This window comes from Chlorella variabilis (assembly GCF_000147415.1).
Source record: "Chlorella variabilis unplaced genomic scaffold CHLNCscaffold_18, whole genome shotgun sequence".
Taxonomy (NCBI): Eukaryota; Viridiplantae; Chlorophyta; class Trebouxiophyceae; order Chlorellales; family Chlorellaceae; genus Chlorella; species Chlorella variabilis.
The window spans coordinates 737,641-756,832 of record NW_005435070.1 but is presented as its reverse complement, the minus strand read 5'-3'; the positions used below and the strand labels follow the sequence as shown (position 1 = coordinate 756,832).

General features: G+C 67.9%; 5 protein-coding genes across 5 annotated transcripts; 3 read left to right on the top strand and 2 right to left on the bottom strand.

Annotated features, from left to right (window-relative positions):
- Positions 1 to 1,232: 1,232 nt before the first annotated feature.
- On the bottom strand, positions 1,233 to 2,363 carry CHLNCDRAFT_12993 (hypothetical protein; the record flags this gene model as incomplete). Its single annotated transcript, XM_005845268.1, has 4 exons — positions 1,233 to 1,312; positions 1,479 to 1,626; positions 1,910 to 2,029; positions 2,157 to 2,363. Coding segments are annotated over 4 exons (555 nt in total), but the record flags the coding sequence as incomplete, so codon positions are not given.
- Positions 2,364 to 2,444: 81 nt separating this feature from the next.
- CHLNCDRAFT_137115 (hypothetical protein) lies at positions 2,445 to 3,875 on the top strand (the record flags this gene model as incomplete). Its single annotated transcript, XM_005845404.1, has 6 exons — positions 2,445 to 2,489; positions 2,631 to 2,731; positions 2,825 to 2,906; positions 3,109 to 3,283; positions 3,403 to 3,486; positions 3,637 to 3,875. The coding sequence occupies 6 exons, from the start codon at positions 2,445 to 2,447 to the stop codon at positions 3,873 to 3,875; spliced, it is 726 nt and encodes a 241-aa protein (XP_005845466.1).
- Positions 3,876 to 4,322: 447 nt separating this feature from the next.
- Positions 4,323 to 8,831, top strand: CHLNCDRAFT_137114 (hypothetical protein; the record flags this gene model as incomplete). The annotated part of the gene is made up of 12 exons (XM_005845403.1): positions 4,323 to 4,369; positions 4,497 to 4,749; positions 4,930 to 5,107; positions 5,282 to 5,729; positions 5,865 to 6,220; positions 6,399 to 6,563; positions 6,775 to 6,963; positions 7,202 to 7,329; positions 7,581 to 7,657; positions 7,853 to 7,921; positions 8,036 to 8,651; positions 8,817 to 8,831. 12 exons carry the CDS (start codon positions 4,323 to 4,325, stop codon positions 8,829 to 8,831), a joined length of 2,541 nt encoding a protein of 846 aa, XP_005845465.1.
- A 140-nt stretch (positions 8,832 to 8,971) lies between these two features.
- CHLNCDRAFT_25912 (hypothetical protein) lies at positions 8,972 to 11,472 on the bottom strand (the record flags this gene model as incomplete). Its single annotated transcript, XM_005845267.1, has 9 exons — positions 8,972 to 9,120; positions 9,312 to 9,398; positions 9,525 to 9,618; positions 9,787 to 9,866; positions 10,044 to 10,257; positions 10,411 to 10,518; positions 10,669 to 10,849; positions 11,038 to 11,166; positions 11,288 to 11,472. The coding sequence occupies 9 exons, from the start codon at positions 11,470 to 11,472 to the stop codon at positions 8,972 to 8,974; spliced, it is 1,227 nt and encodes a 408-aa protein (XP_005845329.1).
- A 486-nt stretch (positions 11,473 to 11,958) lies between these two features.
- CHLNCDRAFT_58631 (expressed protein) lies at positions 11,959 to 15,840 on the top strand (the record flags this gene model as incomplete). The annotated part of the gene is made up of 8 exons (XM_005845402.1): positions 11,959 to 12,833; positions 13,063 to 13,226; positions 13,422 to 13,518; positions 13,688 to 13,768; positions 13,999 to 14,078; positions 14,334 to 14,405; positions 14,616 to 14,682; positions 14,849 to 15,840. Exons 1-8 carry the CDS (start codon positions 12,101 to 12,103, stop codon positions 15,838 to 15,840), a joined length of 2,286 nt encoding a protein of 761 aa, XP_005845464.1. The 5' UTR covers positions 11,959 to 12,100.
- Between the last annotated feature and the right edge of the window lie 3,352 nt (positions 15,841 to 19,192).

The following is a 19,192-nucleotide window of genomic DNA, read 5'->3' as shown; positions in this document are numbered from 1 at the left end:
CCTCTGGCCCATCCAGCAGCGTCACCGCCACGCCCCGCGTGCCGAAGCGCCCGGCGCGCCCCACCCTGCAAGCACGGCCGCAGGCGGGCCGGGTGCGGTCAGGCGGGCCGGCCGGCCAGCACGCCACGCTAGAGCAGGCTGGGGGGCACAGAAGGCTGCGGTGCAGAGGCAGCGTGCTGTCCCCCCCCACACACATGCACGCCTCGCACCAAGCGCGGCACGCAGCGCCAGCCAGCTGAGCGCCGCCGGTCCCCGCCCTCACCGGTGCATGTACGTTTCGGCGTCAGGCGGCAGCGCCAGGTTCACCACCAGGTTCACCCGATCCAGGTCCACGCCCCGAGCAGCGAGATCGGTTGTCACGGCCACGCGCAGCCTGCGGAGGAGCATGGGCGGGGAGGCGGGGTCGAGGCATGCGCCAAGGGGACATGAGGATGGGAGGGGAGCAGGACAGGCGCGCCCTGCGGCTGGCAGGGAGCGGCGGGGCCAGCGGCGCATCGGGGCGGACTGGGCCTCAACGCCGAGCCCCAAGCCCACCCCTTCGACCCCTTTGCAGCCATCATCACACATGCACTACACGTCCACAGCGACAGAGAGCCCACACACACGCACCTGAAGTCCCGCAAGGCGTTCAGCGCCTCGATGCGCTGAAGCTGCGTGCGCTGGGCCGACAGGTAGGCAGCCGGGAAGCCGCCCGCCAGCAGCCGCTCCGCCACCACCTCGGCATCTGCAGGAGCGGGGCGGGGGGGCGGTGCAAACAGGCAAACAGCTCAGCACGAAGACGGGCGGCGGGTGCCCGTAAATGCAGCACGGCGGCGGCTCTGGTAACAAGCAGCAGATGCGAAAGCCAGGCGGGCTGGTGCAACCCGTGACCCTCTTCCCCCCCTTGGGCACTTGCCTGCTCGGTACTTGCAGAACACCACCGCCTGCTGGTAGCTGACGGCAGACAGCAGCTGCAGCAGCGCCGCCAGCCGCGCCTCCAGCCACTCGGCGCTGCTGTGGGGCTGCTGCTCCTGCTCCTGCTGCTCCTGCTGCTGCTGCTGCTGCTGCTGCCGCCGCCGCTGCGGCGCGGGCGTGCGGCTGGCCGTGTGGCCCCCCCCGCCGCCACCGCCGCTCCCGGGCAGCATCCTGTAGCACTGGTGCACCCCCAGCAGTGACGTGTCTTCAGAAGACAGAAGCACCTCCTGCTGTCGCCCGCCCATCAGGCGGCGCAGCTGCTCCAGCGCCGACGGCGCATAGGTGGCAGACAGGGCCAGCAGCTGGCGCCGCTGCGGCAGCGCCGAAGCGATGGCCAGCGTGTCTTTGCGGAAGGAGTCTGCACCAGGCAGTACAGGCAGTGCAGGAAGTGGGGTGGTGGGTGTGTTGGGTGCTGGCAGCGCTGGATTGAGGCGTCTATAGCAAGCAGGCACGCACGCACTAGGCGCGCCGGCAGTGGACCAGGTGCGCCGGCAGAGGCAGCAGAGGCAGCAGCTGCGGCGCACCTGCCAGCAGCTTGTCAGCTTCATCCAGTACCAGCAGGTGCACGCTGTCGGTGCGCAGCGTGCCGCGCTGGATGAGCGACAGCATGCGCCCGGTGGTGCCCACCGCAACATGGCACGCCCTGCACACAGCGGGCACAGCAGGCAAAGGCTTCGCAAGTCGGCCAGCGTCGGGCAGCAACACTGCGCCCGCAAAGCGACGGCCGCGAGGAAGGTGGTGGTACACCAGCGGGGAGCAGCGGCGGCAGCTGTGCGGCTTGGCGGCGCTGCTCGGCGCCCTCGCCGGGCTCAATCGCCAGTGCCGGCAGGAGAGGGGCCACCTGAGGAGGCCACCCTACAAATCAGAGCTTCCTCCCGCCGCACGCATCGCCGTCCCCCACCCGGCCCGGCCAGCTGCCTGCTTGCCTGCGCAGCTGCTTCTCGTCCTCATCCACGGGGAGGCCGCCAATGAAGGAGGCACAGGCCAGGCCTGGCAGCGGCAGCGCCGCCGCCGCCAACGCCACCGTCTCGCTCGCCTGCAGCGCAATCTCGCGCGTCGGCGCCAGCACCAGCACCTGCAAGGGCCATGTGCAGTCTGCTCAGACCAGGCAGCAGAGCGGCAGGCTGCACGGCTGCGCTTGGACGGCGGCCATGGCGTGGCGGCCATCACCGCATGCATGCGGCGCGGCCGGCACGTCCCACCTGCGGGGAGCTGTTGGCGAGGTCCACTCGCTCCACCGCCGCCACCGCAAACACCAGCGTCTTGCCGGTGCCTGCCTTGGCTTGCACGATCAGGTCTGTGCCCATGCGGGCCAGCGGCAGCGCCGCCTCCTGCACCGGCGACGGCCGGCGGAAGCCTGCCTCGTGCAGGGCCTGCAGGATGTGGGGCGGCAGCAGCAGCCCCTCGAAGCTCTTGGTGCCGGACAGCACGTCCAGAGTCCTTGTGGGGGGCTGCATGGGGCCTTGCAAACCAGGCATGCCCCGGTGCCAATGGCAGGTCACAAGCGCGCTAGAGAGGTCATCCTGGGCCACTCGGTTGCAAGAATAAAGGCACGGGGCCCGCCGCCGCCCCTTCTCCCCCGGCCCGAGAGTGCAAGTACATGTGCAGTACCTGTCGAAGCGAGGTGCTCATAGTGAGCGGGCTGGCAACCAAAGGACGACCTCACCACCGCGCAGCAAGCCCACAAGGCGCCAGAGGGCGGGGCTCTCCCTGCTTTGGCAGCCATGGAGCCGTCTTTGGAGGAGCTGGAGCTGCAGCACGTGCTGGACCGCAACAGGTGTGGGTCACGAGAGAGGCGCTCACTCGCCTGCCCCTGGCGGGCCACAACACTTTTTCTGAGCGGTTCCTTCCGCCTGCGCTCTGCCTGCAGAAACGAGCTCAAGCAGGTGGCCGCCAAGGCTGGGCGCGGCTGGCTGGCTCCCACAGCAACGACGGAGCAGGGCACCGAGCAGGTGGGCGGCGGCGCCAGCGCTCGTGGTTTGCAGACTTGTATGGCTCTGCCATGAGACTTGCATTTTGGGCTTGCACCTTAGATTGCACCGGAGAAGCCGGTGGGAACTGCGGACGCCAATTGCGTCGTTCAGAACCTCGCAGAGTGGAACCACGTCGCCGCGCAGCGCACGCTTCTTATACACGCGATCCTCCCCTTTGCAGCTCTACTCTGCGTTAGAACGGGAGGTGCAGTCGGATGCGTTCACAGAAGCCCTGGCGCGGTCGCAGCACGAGCTGCAGCAGCACCCGCCGGTGCCCACGGCAGACGCGGCGCAGGGCGGCTGCGAGGTGCTGGCTCAGGACTGGTGGGAGCTCAAAGAGGATGGCGAGCTGCGGGGTGAGGCAGACGCTGGGCTGTGGGCCGTGCTGGTGCAGCACCGGAGCAGCCCAGTGTGTGACCGCCGGCTTGTTGAATCCTAGCTCGGCTGCCCCTGCCACCTGCCCATCCACCTGCAGTGAGCGAGCAGACGGGCGACTACGTGTTGGTGGAGCGGGACGATGTGGTGCGTGCGCTCAGCGCCTTCATTGCCGAGTACATAGGTGCGCAGAGCTTGAGCTGGGTGGGTGGCTCTCCTACTCCTGGCGCGTAGCGCGGCTGGGTGGCGCCCCTAGCTACGTGCCGCTTGCTCCTTGCCTGGCCGCGTGTCGGCCCACCACTCACCGCCCCCCCCCGCGGCCGTGCGATCGCAGTGAGCCTGCCCGATGCCAAGAACATGGAGCCGTGGCAGCTGCAGCGCGCCGTGGGACTGACCATGGCTGAGCTGCGCAAGGGGCGGGTGCGGCGGCTGGTGGACTGGGCCAAGTCGCTCTACCGCCTGGGGGCGCTGGGCTACGGCGCGTTCAGCTGCTTCAGCAACCCGTGGGTGGCCAAGGCGGTGCTGGCAGCGCTGTGGAGCTGCCTGCGGCTCATGGGCCGGCTGGTGCTGTAGGGCTGGAGCCTGGCGCCAGCTTTTGTATCATCAGACCTGCTGTACATTTTGCTTCTTGTCTGCCGCTCCGTGTATCATGCCCCGCCCCGCTCTTCACCTCATTTTCCGGCCATGCAGACCCTGTGCCCAATATTGCAGTTTAGCGCTTCCTGCTGTAATGCCCCCTCATCCTATTGCAGGGGTGGGAAATGCAGTGTGGCAGCCTGCAGCTGCTCGCCAGGCGGGAACCTTGTGCTAGCGCCAGCCAGCTCCAGGGCAGCTGCGCCACTGAGTACCAGCAATTCTGCCTAGTCCAGCATATCTCCTCGGCCCACTGGAGCCCTTGCAAGCTTACGAATGCATGGGAGAGCGGCGCGGGCCTAAAGCTCGGGTTTAGGGGGATGACCTGGTCGACCATCGACTTTGTGGGGGCGGAGCCCGCAGCTCTCGTCGATACAGACCCAGGCCATGCTGATGCTGATTGGCGAAGGCGACATTCGCAGCCTCGGTTCCGCGTGTGAGTGGCGGAGCTGGCGGCATTGCAACCCTGCAGCGCAGCTGAGCGGCGCCAGGCGGGCACGAGCGATACGTCAGGTCGTCCAAATCAGAAGGCCTGCTGTGCGCCGTGCTGCCTGCCTGCAGGTGCAGCGGCCGCGCGGTCAGCAAGCTGGTGGCCACGCTGCTGGCGGGCGCGGCCATCGGTGTGGCGGGGCAGGCGCTGCAGAGCGCCATCGAGGCGGGCGTGGCGGTGCACAACCAGCTTTTGCAGACAGTCTTCGCCACCGGCCTGGGCCAAGCCTTCGCTGTGGAGGTCGTCGTCAGCGTCAGCCTGGTGCTGGCGGCCGGGTCCATGGTGCTGCTGTTTGCGCCGATGGCGGCGGGAGGCGGCGTGGCGGTGCGCTCGCCGCTCCTGCGTGCCTCTGTGGCCGCTGATTGCCCCGCTGCTTGCCCCTCCGATGATGATTCAGCCAATCTGGTTCCCCACCTGCCTGCCTGGCAGCCTCAGCCCGCCTCCCAGCTTGCGATCCCCAGCCCTGCCTGCCCTCCTTTCCTCCCTGCCTACCCCCTCCCGCAGGCTGTCATGGCCGCCCTCAACGGCAACGACATCCCCGGCCTGCTGGGCCTGGATGTGTTTGTGGTCAAGCTGGTGGGATGCGTGCTGAGCCGGGTGGCCACGCTGGCCGTCGGCGTGGAGGGGCCCATGGCGCACCTGGGCGCCTGCCTGGCCAGTGCGCTGTGCCGCGCAGAGCAGGGTGAGGCCCCAGGCGGGTGGTGCTTTGGCCCAGGCGGCGCATCAATGGATGCCGGTAGGAGCATCCGCTTGAGCTGTGCTGTGGTAGCGGTGGAGCCGTGGTGGGGTAGCACCGGTCCCTGCTTCCCTCGGGAGCTTCCCGGAGAGCGCCGCCCGCACCCCTGCCTGTGTGCAGCGTTCTGGGATTGGACGCAGGAGCGCAGGCGGCCGACTGGCAGCCGCGGCAGCACGGCGTGCCTGGCCGGCTACGAGGCGCTGCCGGCCAGCGACGAGGGGGAGCCAGCGGAGCGCCAGCGCTCGGCAGGCGGGGCCAGCTGGTCGGCAGAGGATGTGAAGCTGGAGCTGGAGTGTGGGCACATCAAGGCGGGCGAGGAAGGAGGGGAGGAGGACGAGGAGGACAGGGAGGCAGGCAGCGTGGTGGCGCATGTGGACCACAGCCTGTGGCACCGTGAGCTGGTCAGCGCGGGCGTGGCGGCGGGCATTGCGGGGGCCTTTGGGGCTCCCCTCGGGGGCATCCTGTTCAGCTGCGAAGAAGCCTGCAGCTACTGGGACCGCAAGGTGGCCTGGCGCTGCCTGCTGTGCGCCGCCATGGCCACATTCGTGCACTCCCAGCTCAGCGCCACGTGAGTCTGACGTGGCGCGCCACCTCAGCCCCGACCTGCCTTGCCCCGCTTTGCCCTGCACTTGCCATGTGCTTGCCGCCTGCCCACCTGCCCCATCGACAGCTTGCATCCCTGCATGCTGTGCGGGCACCGCAGGAGCGAGCTGGGCATTCTCGCCATCAGCGGCGCCCCCAGCCTGACCCCGCGCCAGTGGCTGGTGCAGCTGCCGCTGATGGCTGCCGTCTCCGCCGGCGCGGGCCTGCTGGGCGCCTCCTTCAACCTCATGCGCCGCCGGCTGCGCAGGCTCAGCCCTCCCTCCCGCACCGCGGCGCGCAGCCTGGGGGAGGCCATGGCGGTGGCAGCGCTGACGGTGGCCGTGATTGCGGCGCTGTCAGCGGCCGTGGGCAGCTGCCGGCCGCTGCCGGAGCACTGGGAGGCGGGCGATGTGGTGCAGCACCTGTGCCCAGATGGGCAGTACAATGACCTGGCCAGCATGTTCCTGGGCAGCTCGGGTGAGGGCTGGTCTGGGCTGGGGCCACGATGGCCGCCACGCGGCGCTGGGCGTGTGGTGCACGCTGTGGACGAAGCGCCGTGCCGCGCGCCGGCTGTGGCGCCCTGCCCTGCGGCCAGCAGCAGCAGGGCCACCTCTCCCCAGGCCCAGCGCCCCCCCCGCTGCCCCCTTGCCTGCAGTGTTCGTCATCAAGAGCTTCATCGGCCTGGGCTCGGATGCCGAGCCCCTGCACACAAGCTGCGGCCCGCTGGGAGCCTGCTACTTCAGCCTGCCCTCGCTGGCGGCGCTGTGCGCCTCCTACCTGCTGCTCACTGCGCTGTCGTCCAACCTGGTGGTGCCGGGAGGTGCGCCTTGCGGGCTGCATGCCCTGCCATGCCGCTCGCCGAGCTTCCATGGCATGCCAGGCTTTGTCAGCTGCTACCAGCTGTCGCACTCTGGCACAACGTGCGCACCTCCGGACCCCCCTCGACTGTTGCTTGCTGGGCCGCCACAAGCAGATCGATCACCAGCCCACACTTTACCACAAACACACATACGAGCGCGCCCACCCTGCAGGCCTGTTCATGCCATCGATCATGATTGGCGGCTCATATGGCGCGCTGTGTGGGCTGGCCCTGGCCCGCGCCCTGCCCGGCGCCGGCATCCAGCCGGGCGTGTTTGCGGTGGTGGCCACGGCGGCCGCGCTGGGCGGCGTCTTCCGCAGCTCCATATCGATTGTGGCCATCCTGCTGGAGGGCACGCAGGGTGGGTGGGTGGCTGGCTGGCTGGCCGGCTGCGCTGGGAGGCTGGCCGGAGCAGGGATGCCAGGAGGGAGGCCAGAAGAGCTGGGATTCCGAGTGGCACTCCCTCTCTCGCTGCCCTGTGTCTCGCCCATTCATGGTCCCAAACGACCACCGATCCCTTCTCATTCCTTCACATGATCACCTACCTACCCACCCGCCAGCTAGTCCACACCCCCTGCCACTCCCGCTCACCCCTGCAGGCTTCAACCAGGCGCTGGGCATCATCGCCGCCATCGCCATCTCCCACTACGTGGCGCACCTGTGCGGTACGGCCGGCGTGTACCACGACGATCTGGAAGCCAATAAGAAGGTCCTGTTCCTGCACGAGGTGTGTGTGGTGGCAGGAGTGGGTGTGTATATGCGTGAGTGTGTGGGTGGGGGGGGGAGGCATGGTTTTTGGTGGGCGGCGGTGACTGTGGTGGTTTCAGTAGTGGTTGTGGGGTGGCATGGGAGACAGCACCTCTGCCGCGTGGCCTCTCTGGAGGACTGGAGGCAGCACCGCTTGGTTGTGCGCTGCTGCGTCTCGTCGCGCGCCTGGGCTTGCGGCGCCTGATGCGCGTCCCGCTGCCCCCGCCGCAGGACCCGCCCAGCGCCCTGCGCCACCTCACCGCCATCAACATCATGCGGTCCCCGGTGGTGGGCTTTGATGCCATCGTGTCGGTGGCGGAGGTGAAGGAGGTGCTGCGGCGCACCTCCCACAACGGCTTCCCCGTCTGCACAGTCAGGCAAGGCGGGCTGGCGGTGGCTGGAGGGAGAGGCGCTGGCAGGAGCAGGAGGGATGCTTCCATGGCTCGCGGCCGACTGTGGAAGCCGCGTGTCGTCACTGCTGCCGCTGCCGCCGCCGCATGCAGGGATCCGGTGTCTGGGCGGGGGCGGCTGGATGGCTTCATCCTGCGCAGCCAGCTGCTGGTGCTGCTCAGGTGAGCGGGGCGGGATGCGGCGCACGCCGCCTGCATGGCATCACGCTTGTGCGGGCATGGCCGACCGGCTCCGTCGTCAGGCAGGCGAGCTCTGCATTCTGCCGTCTGCTGCAGGCACCGCGCGTACTGCGACGCTGGCGGCCGGTACCTGCACATCCCTCCGGCGGCTGCCCCGCAGCTGGAGCAGCAGCTGGCGCTGCTGATGCAGGAAAGCACGCGGCGCAGCCACAGCGGGCGCCTGCTGCTGGTCTTCACCGGCGGGGTCAGCCCCGACCCCACCCCGCTGCGTAGCCCGCTGAGCAGCTGGAATGCCGAAGAGGAGGAGGCACCCCCGGCGGCAGAGGCAGCTGAGCAGCATGCGGGGCTGGCCTCTGCAGCGTCGGTCGAGCCTCCCTGGCGGGCGTACGCAGACCGGCTGCAGCGGCCGCCGCGGCCGTGGAGCACAGCTGCGCAGCAGCAGCAGCAGCAGGCTCCCGGGGCGGGGGCGGGGACCCCGCGCACGCCCCGCCCAGGCAGCCACCAGGAGGAGGAGGGGGAGGCAGGCGCCTTCCTCAACCTGGCTCCAGTCATGAACCGCGCCCCGTTGTCGGTGCGGCGCTTCACCCCGGCCGCGCGCGTGCACCGCCTCTTCCTCTCCCTCTCCCTGCGCCACCTGTGCGTCATCGACCGCTCAAACGCTGCGGTGGGCATCATCACACGCCAAGACCTGGTGCATGCGGGTCATGCACAGGTAGGCAGGCAGGGTGGTGGGCTGTGCTGCTGTCCGTGGCATCGCTAGCACTCGCTCGGTGTGTGTTTGGCACGAGTGCCCTCTGATCTTCTGATGACGAGGCTCATGCCGCCCTCCAACCCCTGCTGCAGCACTGAAGCTCTTGCTCACATCTACCTGGCGCAGAAGAGCAGCTGCTGACAGAAATGGCCCTTGTACTTTACATCACAAATGAGCAGTACCCGATTGTTTAAAAGCTGCAATGTAAGTTGCCCCAGGCACGCCTTGCAGCCACAGGTGCAGCCACGGCAAGGCCGGCATACAGCCGATCAGCCGCGCCTTCAGGAAAACTGCATGCGCTGGAAGACAGAGGCACAGGCCACCCCCACGAAGGTGGCAGTCGCGTACCCCATGATCCCAATCAGCAGCGCCGGCACCAGGCTGCTGCGCCAGCCCTTGGCGGCGGCCATGCCCGCAGCCGTGGTGGGGCCTGCAGCCGCAGGGGCGAGAGGAACGCGGGGCGGGCAGGGCTCAGGCTGAGTAGTGGAAAAGGCAGGCTGCCTGCACCTCCCCCTCCCAGCGAGTATGTTGCCTGCGAGGCCTTGCTCCAAAGCTATGCCCAGGCACGCCCCAGCAATGCCATGCCGCCTGGCCACCACAGCCTGGCCCGCGCCAGCCCACCTCCAATGTTGGCGTTGGATGCCAGGCAGCTCTCCTTGCGGGTGAACCCCAGCAGCCGCTCCTCCGCAAGCACCAGCCCCAGGTGTGCTGCACGGGAGACCAGGGAGGAAGGCAGGGAGCCGGGGCAGCCCGGCAGAGGAGCAGGCAGGTCAAGAACGCGCCGCACACACGCCCAGCACTGTGGCTGGCTGCCTGGCCCAGGCTCACACTCACTGGAGACAGCCACGGCAGACCAGAGGAACAGCGAGGGTGCCGTCTTCATCACGACCGCTATGCTGCCGCTGGCGCCGACAGAGGCAAAGAAGAGCTGCGGAGGTGGTGGGCCGGGCATGTGTGCGGGGAGCGGCGGGTGGGCCAAAGGTCGGTGGGAGGGGTGGGTGCATGGGAGGTGGGGGCTGGCTGCCGCTCTAATGCAGCAGCCAGCAACTCACACAGGGGGGAAGCAGCGTGGCACCAGCACCCCCCCAATACTGACCTGCATGAGGATGGCCGCAAGGCCCTCTCCCGACGCCCGCAGCGGCGCCAGCAGGCGAGGAAACAGCGTAGCGAGAGTGACTGCGGCGTCAGCATGGAGCAGGATTGAGCAGGATTAGAGTCAGGGTCAGGCGGACGAGGTTGGCGAGTGGGCGGAGCCGGCAGCAGAGCGGGCAAAATGCGTACTACGTGCCGACCAGCGCAGCCTGCCAACCCCAGCAGCAGCCCCAGCAGCAGCGCCTAGCCCTGGCCCAGCACCTGTGGTCGCGGTGATGATGGTGATGGAGCCTCCCTTGTATCGCAGCGCCGCAGCGGCCTGGGTGCCTGCGAAGCAGATGGCGGCAGCCACTGCCAGCGCAGTGGCGCCATACAATACCGTGATGGTACGGCTGCTGTCCAGATCCACACTGCTGCTGCTGGTGGCATCTCCCACTGCACCGGATGCCCTCGACTGCTGCTGCTGCGGGGCAGGCTGTGCGCCTGCTGCTGCGGCTGCCGGCGCGCCTGTTGCCGCTGTCGAGGCCGCCGCTGTGCTCGCGGTGCCGCTCCATGCGCCGGCGGCCGGGGCCGGGGCCGCCTCTGCCGCTGCATCAAAGGAGGCTGTGGATGGGGCCTCTGGGGGCACCTTGCGGGCCAGTGCATACAGGGTAAGAAAGTAGGCGGACACTATGAGGTCATCCGCGGCCAGGCCTGCCATGCGGGCACTGGGCGAAAGCGACAGGGCCTCTGAAACCTGCGGGAAGCAGCGGTGGCGGCAGCGGAGGCTTTTGCTGCTGTCATGGCGGCGACGGGCAACTCATCGGGAGGACTCGCGCGCCCGTGTCCTATCCCTGTGTCCCGTCCCCATGTGCGCCTCCTCACTGCCACCTCATCGCCACCTCACCGCCACATAGTTGACGCTGCCGCCGATGTGCCGCGCCGTCAGCGCGGCCGCCACTTTCCAGCCGTCGGCGCCCAGCACCCGCAGCGGCATCAGCTTGAACGCCAGCAGGCTGCCTGCCACGGTGGCCAGCGCCCCCCAGGTGAATGCTCCCAGCAGGCGCCCCGTCTCACGCAGCACGCGCCTGGGGCAGACAGGCAGGCCGGGGCATGTGGGGGCAGGCAGGCGGGAATCAGCAGTGGGCAGGCAGCGACGAGCAGGCACAGCAGGGCAGCACAACCTGCAGCACGCGGTTCGCAGAGCTGCTGGTACAGCTGGCGGTCGAGGCGCTGCCGCCTCCCCTGAGCTGCTCCCCGCCGGCAGCAGCCTCACCGCAGGTCTGCCGAGAAGAGCAGCAGGGGTACCGCCAGCGGCAACAGGTACGCGTTGACCACACCATACACGTGGGGCGCCTCGGCAGGCACCACACCCAGGTTGCTGAGCGCCAGCCCAAAGAGCGTGCTGCGGGGGAAGCGGCGGGGAGATGCAGGGGCAGCGGTGGAAGATCGAGGGAGCGGGAAGGCAGCAGGTGGCTGGGAGGGCGCCGATTGTGCGACAATTGAATACAGTTGATCCCTGAAACCTGAGGAGGGCACCGCTCATCTCTTTGCCCCACTTGGTGCGCTCGCACCACAGCCCCGCGCATCCTGCTGCCGTCAGAGCCGCCCAGATGCCTGCGTGGCGATGCATAGAGATGGCCGCATGTCGTGCGAGGGGCAAGCCACAGCGCAGGAGCAGCAGGCAGGGGACAACAGATGGGCGAGCCATCGGTAGAGAGACCGGGACAACAGATGGGCGAGCAGCGGCAAGCGGCTGGCGCACACTCACCCCAGGGGCTGGCTCCTAGTAGCGTCTGCTGTGTGTGCGTCACAACAGCGCTGGCTGCTGAGGCTGCTGCGGCGGCTGTGGGGCAACAAGGCGCACGCCGGCGGCGTGGCAGGCAGGCTGCTGCCTGCGACAGGCGGGCGCCCAGCTGTGGCACCGCCCGGCTGCAGCGCGCTGCCGAGGACAGGGGTGCGCAGCGCTGCACCCCGCCAATTGTGGCTGCCATTGGGAGCTAAGCAGGGTGCGCAGCTGGCTTCTGCTCTCCTGATCGACGATAGTAGCTGTGACAGTACTGATAGACGTCCACCCGGCAGCAGGAATGCTTCTGATGGATTGATCGATCGCAATTGAACGCAGGAGGTCGTCGTTCTTGACAGATGGTGCCTGCGCTTAGCTGGCGGTGCCACCCAGCCCCTGCTGTTTGACAGGCTTGCAGAGCGCGGAACCTGCTGCTGGTGTTCACAATCGACTTGAACAGAACTGGATCGCCCAGGGTTGCCAGAACCCTGCACCCTTCTGGTTGCAGCAAAGCCCAGCTCCCAGCGGCCAGCAGGCCTGCTGCTGGCCTCACATGAGTGGGCAGCAGCCTGTGGATCCCGATCAGGATGCCCAGCGCAGCCTCAGTGCCGCGCACCATCTGGCAGTCCTCCCTGGAGAGGCCTGGCGCAGCGGCAGCCCCCCCGCATCGCCAGCCGGGCAAATAGCAGTCGCAGGCGCGGGCGGTGTGGAGCGGGAACTGCACAGCTCTGCCGCTGCCGCCGCCATGCCCGGTGGCGGCGGCAGCCAGGCGGGCGCCAGCGATATCTCCCGCCTCTCTATTGACTCCCACCACAGCTACATGAGCCACCGCAGCAGGTGGAGCAGCGCCGCCACGGTGGCAACCACTGTGGCGCCCACGGCAGCCCAGCGGCAAGGCCACTACGACCCGCCGCTCCCAGAAGAGCTGTCTGGAGGCAGCAGCGGCGAGGCCACACCCGTCACAACAGCAGCCGGCAGCACGCATAGCCGGAGCGCAGCAGCAGCAGCCATGGGTGCAGGGCCCGGTGGCAGCGACTGCCTGCCACGATCCACCTCCTCGCCCCGCCACGGCGGCGGCAGCGCCAGCAGCAGCCGCATGGGCAGCCGCAACAGCCGCAGCACCACTGCCGTCGCGCTGGCGAGCCCCCTGGATGTGGCGGCTGCGGTAGCAGATGGCGGCGATGGCACCAGCAGGCTGCCGCCACGCCTCATCGTGTTCCATCCTGATGGGGAGACTTTTGGCATTGGGGTGGACAAGGCGCGGGAGGATGAGCTGACTGCGGCAGGTGGGGAGCCTGCCTGCTGCGGGTTGGGACGCACAGAAGCCGCCGCTGCACAGCGCTTGCCGTAGCGGCTGCTGTGCTGGCCACAAGTGAGCAGCGAGCTTAATTGTACGGCGCAGGGGAGCTGGTGTTGACAAGCGGCCACTTCCTACCGAGCGCCATACGCCCTGCTTGCCCTGCTCGCTGCCTGCCGTCACATCCGTTGCCTCGCCCCCACGTCCCCGCCACGCAGCCGCGGCAGCTGCAGCGCAGCGGCAGCGGCGGCAGCAGCGCACAGCGGCGGCGATGCTGGGCCCCGGCGGTGTGCGGCCTCCGCCCGGCAGCACGCCTGCACTTGATGATGATGGCTTCCCTGCTAGCTACGCAGGCTCCCGACAGATCTATCTGAGGCAAAAGGTGCGTGAGCCCCCGATGCCGGCCGCCGCTCGCGCTCGCTTCCATCTCCCTTTTGCAGCCTGCCCCTGCCCGCGCCGCTTGCCTCCCATGCTGTTCTATCACCGTACCATGCCCTGTAAAGGTGCATTGCGTCTGCATACACTGCTGGTGCCCACCGCCTGCCCCGCTCCGCACCGGTGCCCTCGTGCCCCGCAGATGGCCCTCCTGGCCATGCTGGTGGTCGATATCATCTACCTGGCAGTGCTGCTCATCCTGCGCCTGGTGTGGGGCGGCAACAGCGACGAGCCGGAGCGTGAGCACATCTGCCTTTTCGTCTTGCCTGCGCGTTCCGCTACGCATCTGCTCCAGCAGGCGCTTTGGTCTGGCGTTGTTTTCGTGGCGGCAGCAGGTAGCCACCCATTCCCTAAGCGCTGATTGTCCTCTACCGCTGCCTGCGCTGTACTGCCTGCCCTGCCCTGCAGTCAGCACCGCGGTCAAGTTCTTTATAGGCTCCCACCCAGAGTCCACATCCATCTCCTACCTGGCGGGCTCCATGTTTACCGGTGGGCTGGGGTTTCTTGCTTTCTTGCGGCCTTCCTTCTTCCTTCTTCTGCCTGCGCAGCATGCAGCCGCCGCCGGGGCCGGCCGGCCTGCCCCCTTGCTGCCGATACATCCCTGCCTGCCTGCACCACCAGCCCCGGCCACCACAGCCCACCCTCTTCTCTCTCTCTCTCTCTCACTCTCTCTCTCTCACACACACACACGCACACACTCACACTGCCCTGCCCCGCAGACGTGATTGCGCTGTACGGCGCCGGCCAGGATTACCCATCCATCCTCACCCTGTTTATCGTGTGGAGCGTGGTGCTCGGGGTGAGCTGCCGCCCTGCCGCCCTGCTGCTGCCGCCCTGCCGCCTGCCGCGCGCCCCGCCGCCCTGCTGCATGGCAGGCCCTTTGCTCCGCTCAGCGCTGAGAGAGGCCCCGGGCTTGCATGCGGCCCCGTTCTACAGCAATGTGCGGCCAGCGAAGACTTGAGCAGCTAGTGCAGAATGTCGCTTCGGCTGCAACTCCCTCCCCTTGCATCACTATCTGTTCATCCCCATGCCTGGGTGCTGCCCCGCCCCGCAGGCATTTGCGATTCTGGAGATGCCGCTGCTGTTCATGATCATGCGCCTGCTGCTCATCATCGCAGCGTTCCAGGTGGGGCGTCGCCGGCACGGTGGGGCACGGCAGGGAAGCGTGCCCGGCAGCCTGCACGTTTGGCCACGGCAGAGGCTGGCTGCTGTGAGCCTCACCAGCCACCTGCTGGAGCGGCGATGGCCCAGGCCGGTCCATAGGATACCGGTATCTCGCCCGCACAGGCATGAGCGCACGCACCATACCACCCACCCTCCCTGCCTCCTCTTGCAGCTGCGCTTCTCCATGTCTCGCATCCGCCACATGCTGCCCCCCTCGTCCTTTGGAGGCTTGTTTGTGGGTGCGCAGCGCTGCAGCGCCTGCCCTGCCACCTGCCTGCCTTGCCCTGGCTCGCCGCATGGCGCTATTTGGGGATGTGCGGGGGCTCGCCAGCGCTCTGCTCACCCCTGTGCCATGCTGCTGTGCTGTCCCTACTCTTGAGCGCCGTCCCACTCTCTCCGTGCCAGCAGCCATCGGGCGCGGCGTTGCATCCGCCGGCGGCGCAGCCTGGGGCGCGGCCTCGTCCCCCTTCCGACGCCTGGCGCGGCGGCGCGGCCAGCCGCAGCAGGAGCAGGGGGCTGCAGCCGCAGGTAGCGCCTCGCGGCGAGCCTCCGGGCAGCAGCTGGCAGTGCCTGCGGGCGCTTCGGCGGGTGCGCAGCTGTCGCCTGGCGGGGCCGCGGCGGCGCAGCTCGCCGCGGTCCGCTCCTCAGCCCTCTTCCGTGCGGCACTCATGCGGATGATGTCTGAGCAGCAGCGGCCGGAGCAGGGACGTGACTTGGAGGCAGGCAGAGGGACAGGTGCAGAAGCGGCAGCAGCGGCAATCGCACCGGCAGCCGCAGGCTCCGCCGCCAGTTTGCAAGCAACGCCGGCGCTCCGCACCGTCAGCAGCCGCGCCAACGGTGCTGCATCAGAGGCGCCCGAGCAGGCAGGCAGCCTGGAGCATCTGTATAGCAGGATAATGGAAGACATATCAGCGGTGGCAGCCGCCCCTGCCAGCACCAGCGGGCGGCGCCGCCGCCGCCGACGCGATCGCGACGCCCGTGCCCGCGCCCTGACTGCGAGCAGCAGCAGCGGCAGCCGGCGGCGCGCCAGCGCCGGCGCCAGCAGCGGCGAGGCCAGCAGCGACGACAGCGACGCCACTCCGGCGGCTGGTGTTCGCACCAGTGCAGGTGCTGGCACCGCCGGCGCTCCTGCTGCGCCCGCCAGCAGCGCCCGCCAGCTGGCGACGGTCAGCCTGGCGGCCGCTGCCGCGCAGCGCTCTGCTGCAGGCAGCGGCGGCCCGCCACCCACCTGGCAAGACCTGGTGAACCTGCTGAGCTACCACTCCCAGCAGCAGCAGGTCAGGCGGCAGCAGCAGCATCGCCAGGCGGCCGCCAACGCAGTGCCCCTCGTCAGCCTGGAGGCGCCGCCGCCCTTCGACCCCCCTGGCGGCAGCGCCAGCCGAGGCAGCGCTGAGTAGCGGCGTTCGTCGTTTTGTCCCTTGCGACTCTTGTCCCTTGCGGCCCTACACGTTGCTTGTGTTTTCTTTTGTCCTAAAGGCATGCTTCTTCTTCAGCACCTCGGTCCTTTCATGCTCTGCACTTCTTTTGTACAATCCCTTGCATGCTGCTTCACCGCAGCTCTTGCTGACCGTCGTTGAGATCGTACCCTCGGCCGCCACATTCGTTGATGCCTGTCCTACCTGCAGCTTATCTAATTATGCAGTCATGGCCGCACTGGGCCGCATGTGTAGTCAGCTTGCAGTTAAATCAGGACGATGAACAGCGTGCCAGGCACGCCCGACCGCCTCCCGCCCGCGGTACATGTATCACAGAGTCTGCTGACTCTGTTTCCCCCCTGCTTGCTTTCAAGCGTCCCGGTCTTCTTCTTCGAAGACCCATCATACCCTTTCTTCTCCCAAGCTGACTTCTTGACAGAGAAGGCGGGGAGATCATGCCCTGGCAGATGCAGCCCTTCCTGCGGGAGCGCGTGGAGCGTGCCAGACGACTGCTGTACAGCATTGCAAGAGAAAGATCGCCAGATTACAGGAATAACGGCGCTGACGCAACTAAAGGACACTGAGAAAACAATAAATCAGGGGCTAAGAGAGGAGGCTTGGGTTTTGGATGCGGCAGGAGTGGAAGCTGCGTTGTTTCTTTATTGTGTGTGGTGGGACGGGAGGGGGCGCTGGGAAGCATGGAAACAGAGGTGGTGGCCCACCAGATGGGATTATCGGTGGGGTGAAGAGTGCAAAAGTACAAGGCTGCTTGTGTCGACGGTGGCTCGGTTGGCCATAGCGCGCGCTTGTCGCCCGCGATGGCAGCGCGGCACAGCGCTGATGCCCCGCTTCGGACATCTCAAGGGTACAGGTATAGGTTTCAGCTGGGGTGTGCCTGAACGTGAGCTCCCCTTTACAGGCCCTTCTTGGCCTGCGCCTCCAGGAAGGCGCACACCGCATGCGCGCCGACCCTTCGTGCCTCGTCCAGAGGTGTGTTGCCCCACCTGCACCATCACACCAAGTCAACCGGGTGGGGGTGGAGTGCGGGTCGAGTGACAGCCAGGGGTGAAGGGAACGCAAGCGTGCGCCTGGGAGGAGGCAGCGGCTGGGCTTAAGTTAGCTGCACTCCCATGCGTCACTGTGTGAGAACCAGCAGCGGGCATACCTGTCCTGGACATTCACGTCTGCCAGGCCTGCATCCACGAGCGTGTCCACTGCTGGCAGGTTGCCCTCGGCTGCAGGGGTGTGTGGGGAAGTGGGGGTTGGTGTGTGTATGTGCGTGGGTTCAACAGTCGTGGGGAGATGCCCGCAGGAGCGCAGGCATCAGCACGCCACCACACGCATTGGAGCGTGCCTGCGAGCCTCCCGGGCCACCGCCGCTCGCTGCAAACTACCGCCAGAGCGCTGCCAACGCGCTGCTGCGCTGGCGCGCCGGTCGGACCGCTGTCCACTCACCTGCCGCGATGTGCAGTGGCGTGCGGTTGTCGTAGTCTCCCATGTCTGGAGGGGCCCCCGCCCGCAGCAGGCGGCGCAGCAGGCCCAGCTCCCCCGAAAAGACGCAGGTGCAGAGGAGGGAGGAGATGTCCACACCCTCCTTGCCCAGCCTGCAGGCAACAGCGCGGCGTGCGTCACGCGCAGCAGCGCAGCTCGAGGCCGGGTGTGCCAGCCGTGAAGGAAGGACCGGGCCGGCTCAGCGAAGTGTGCAGTGGGCCGCCTGGAGCTGGGCGCTGGCAAGCCATGTCCCGCCACGGTGCCCAACCAACACCCCAGCTCTGACCCCGCTGCACTCACGTGCCGCCGTGCTTGAGCAGCAGATCGACGCAGTCGTCGTGGCCGTGCTGGCAGGCCTCCCACCTGCGGGCAGGCGAGGGCACCGGAGCAGCAGCGGCATGAGCAGCAGCGGCATGAGATGCAGGCCCCACCCAGGGCAAAAGCAATCCCACCCAGCACCACCCACCCACACCATGCATACACGCGCTCACATGGCGGTTCCTCCAAAGGCATCCTTGGCGTTGGCGTTGGCCCCGGCCTCCAGCAGCAGCTTCACCGTCTCGCGGAATCCCTTGACGCAGGCCAGCATCAGCGCCGTGCGCCCATCTGCATCAGGGCAAGGTCGAGAGCACTGCCATCAGTTGTCAGCAGCAGGTGGCCCGCAGCCACAAGGCAGGCGGGCCCCAGCCACGAGGCTGCACTGCAGGGTGGATGCATGCTACTGGGAGGAAAGAACAGCAAATGCAGTGTTGGGGTGATTGTAGTACTGATGCAGTACCACAAACAGTACCGCACCGTAGTCTGAGGAATCCACGTCGAAGCCCTGCTCCAGGAAGTACCGCAGGCGCTGGTTGTTGCCGCGGCTGGCGGCGTTCAGGAACTCCTGCAGGGTTGGAGGGTGGCGCACGGTGCATGTGTGTGTTGGGGGCATGGGTGCCGTAAGCAGGCGAGAATGGGCAGCGTGGGTGTGTTGTGGCAGGTGGGGCACGAGAGCGGAGGGAGTGCATGGCCGGCCTGTGTTCGCCATGCATGCTGTGCACGCTAGGGCGGCGGCTTCGCTTCCCTGGCCCGCCCCCGCTACCCACCATCACGCGATCCTCGTCGTGCTTGGCCACAAACTGCTCCACCAGGCCCTGCACCCGCATGAGGTTGCCCACCGCCTGCTGCTGCCGCGCCGTCAGCTGCGCGTTGGAGGGGCTGCGCAGGCCTTGGTCGGGCGAGTCCAGGCCGCCGGCCATGAAGGGGGAGGGGCGCGACAGCGGGCCGCGCCCGCTGCCGTGGCTGCCGTTGGCGCTGTCGGCCACCGCCCCCGGCACAAACTGCAGCTTGGCGGCCACCTCTGCAAAGAGATAAGGTGGTAGGGTGAGGGTGAGGGTTACACATCAGCAGCCAACATGGCGGGTCCCCAAGCTGCTGCTAAAAGCTCGGCATCATGCAGCAGCAGCAACCAGGTCTGCACTGCTGGTATAGCTCACCTGACTCCAGCACCGCCTTGAGGGTGTCCGGTCCTGCCAGCCCTGGGAACTCGTCGCTGGTGAGCTGCGGGCAGGCACGCAGGCAGGGGCGTGCAGGCGGGGGTGGGGGACAGCACATGTGCGCCCTGGGTGGCACATACCCTGGAAAGGGAGGGCTATCAGTCCCCCACATTCCCCCCACTAGATAGAAAACGCTGTGACTCCGCCCAAATAGAAAAAAAAAGCAGGCACTCAAGGGTACTACCCCCCCCCACCCCCCACCCCCACCCCCACCCACCCCCCAGCTCCCCACACCCACCCCACGGCACACATCCTGGAAAGGGATGGCTCTGAGGCCCCCAGACCCCCACCCCCACAGCCCCCACACA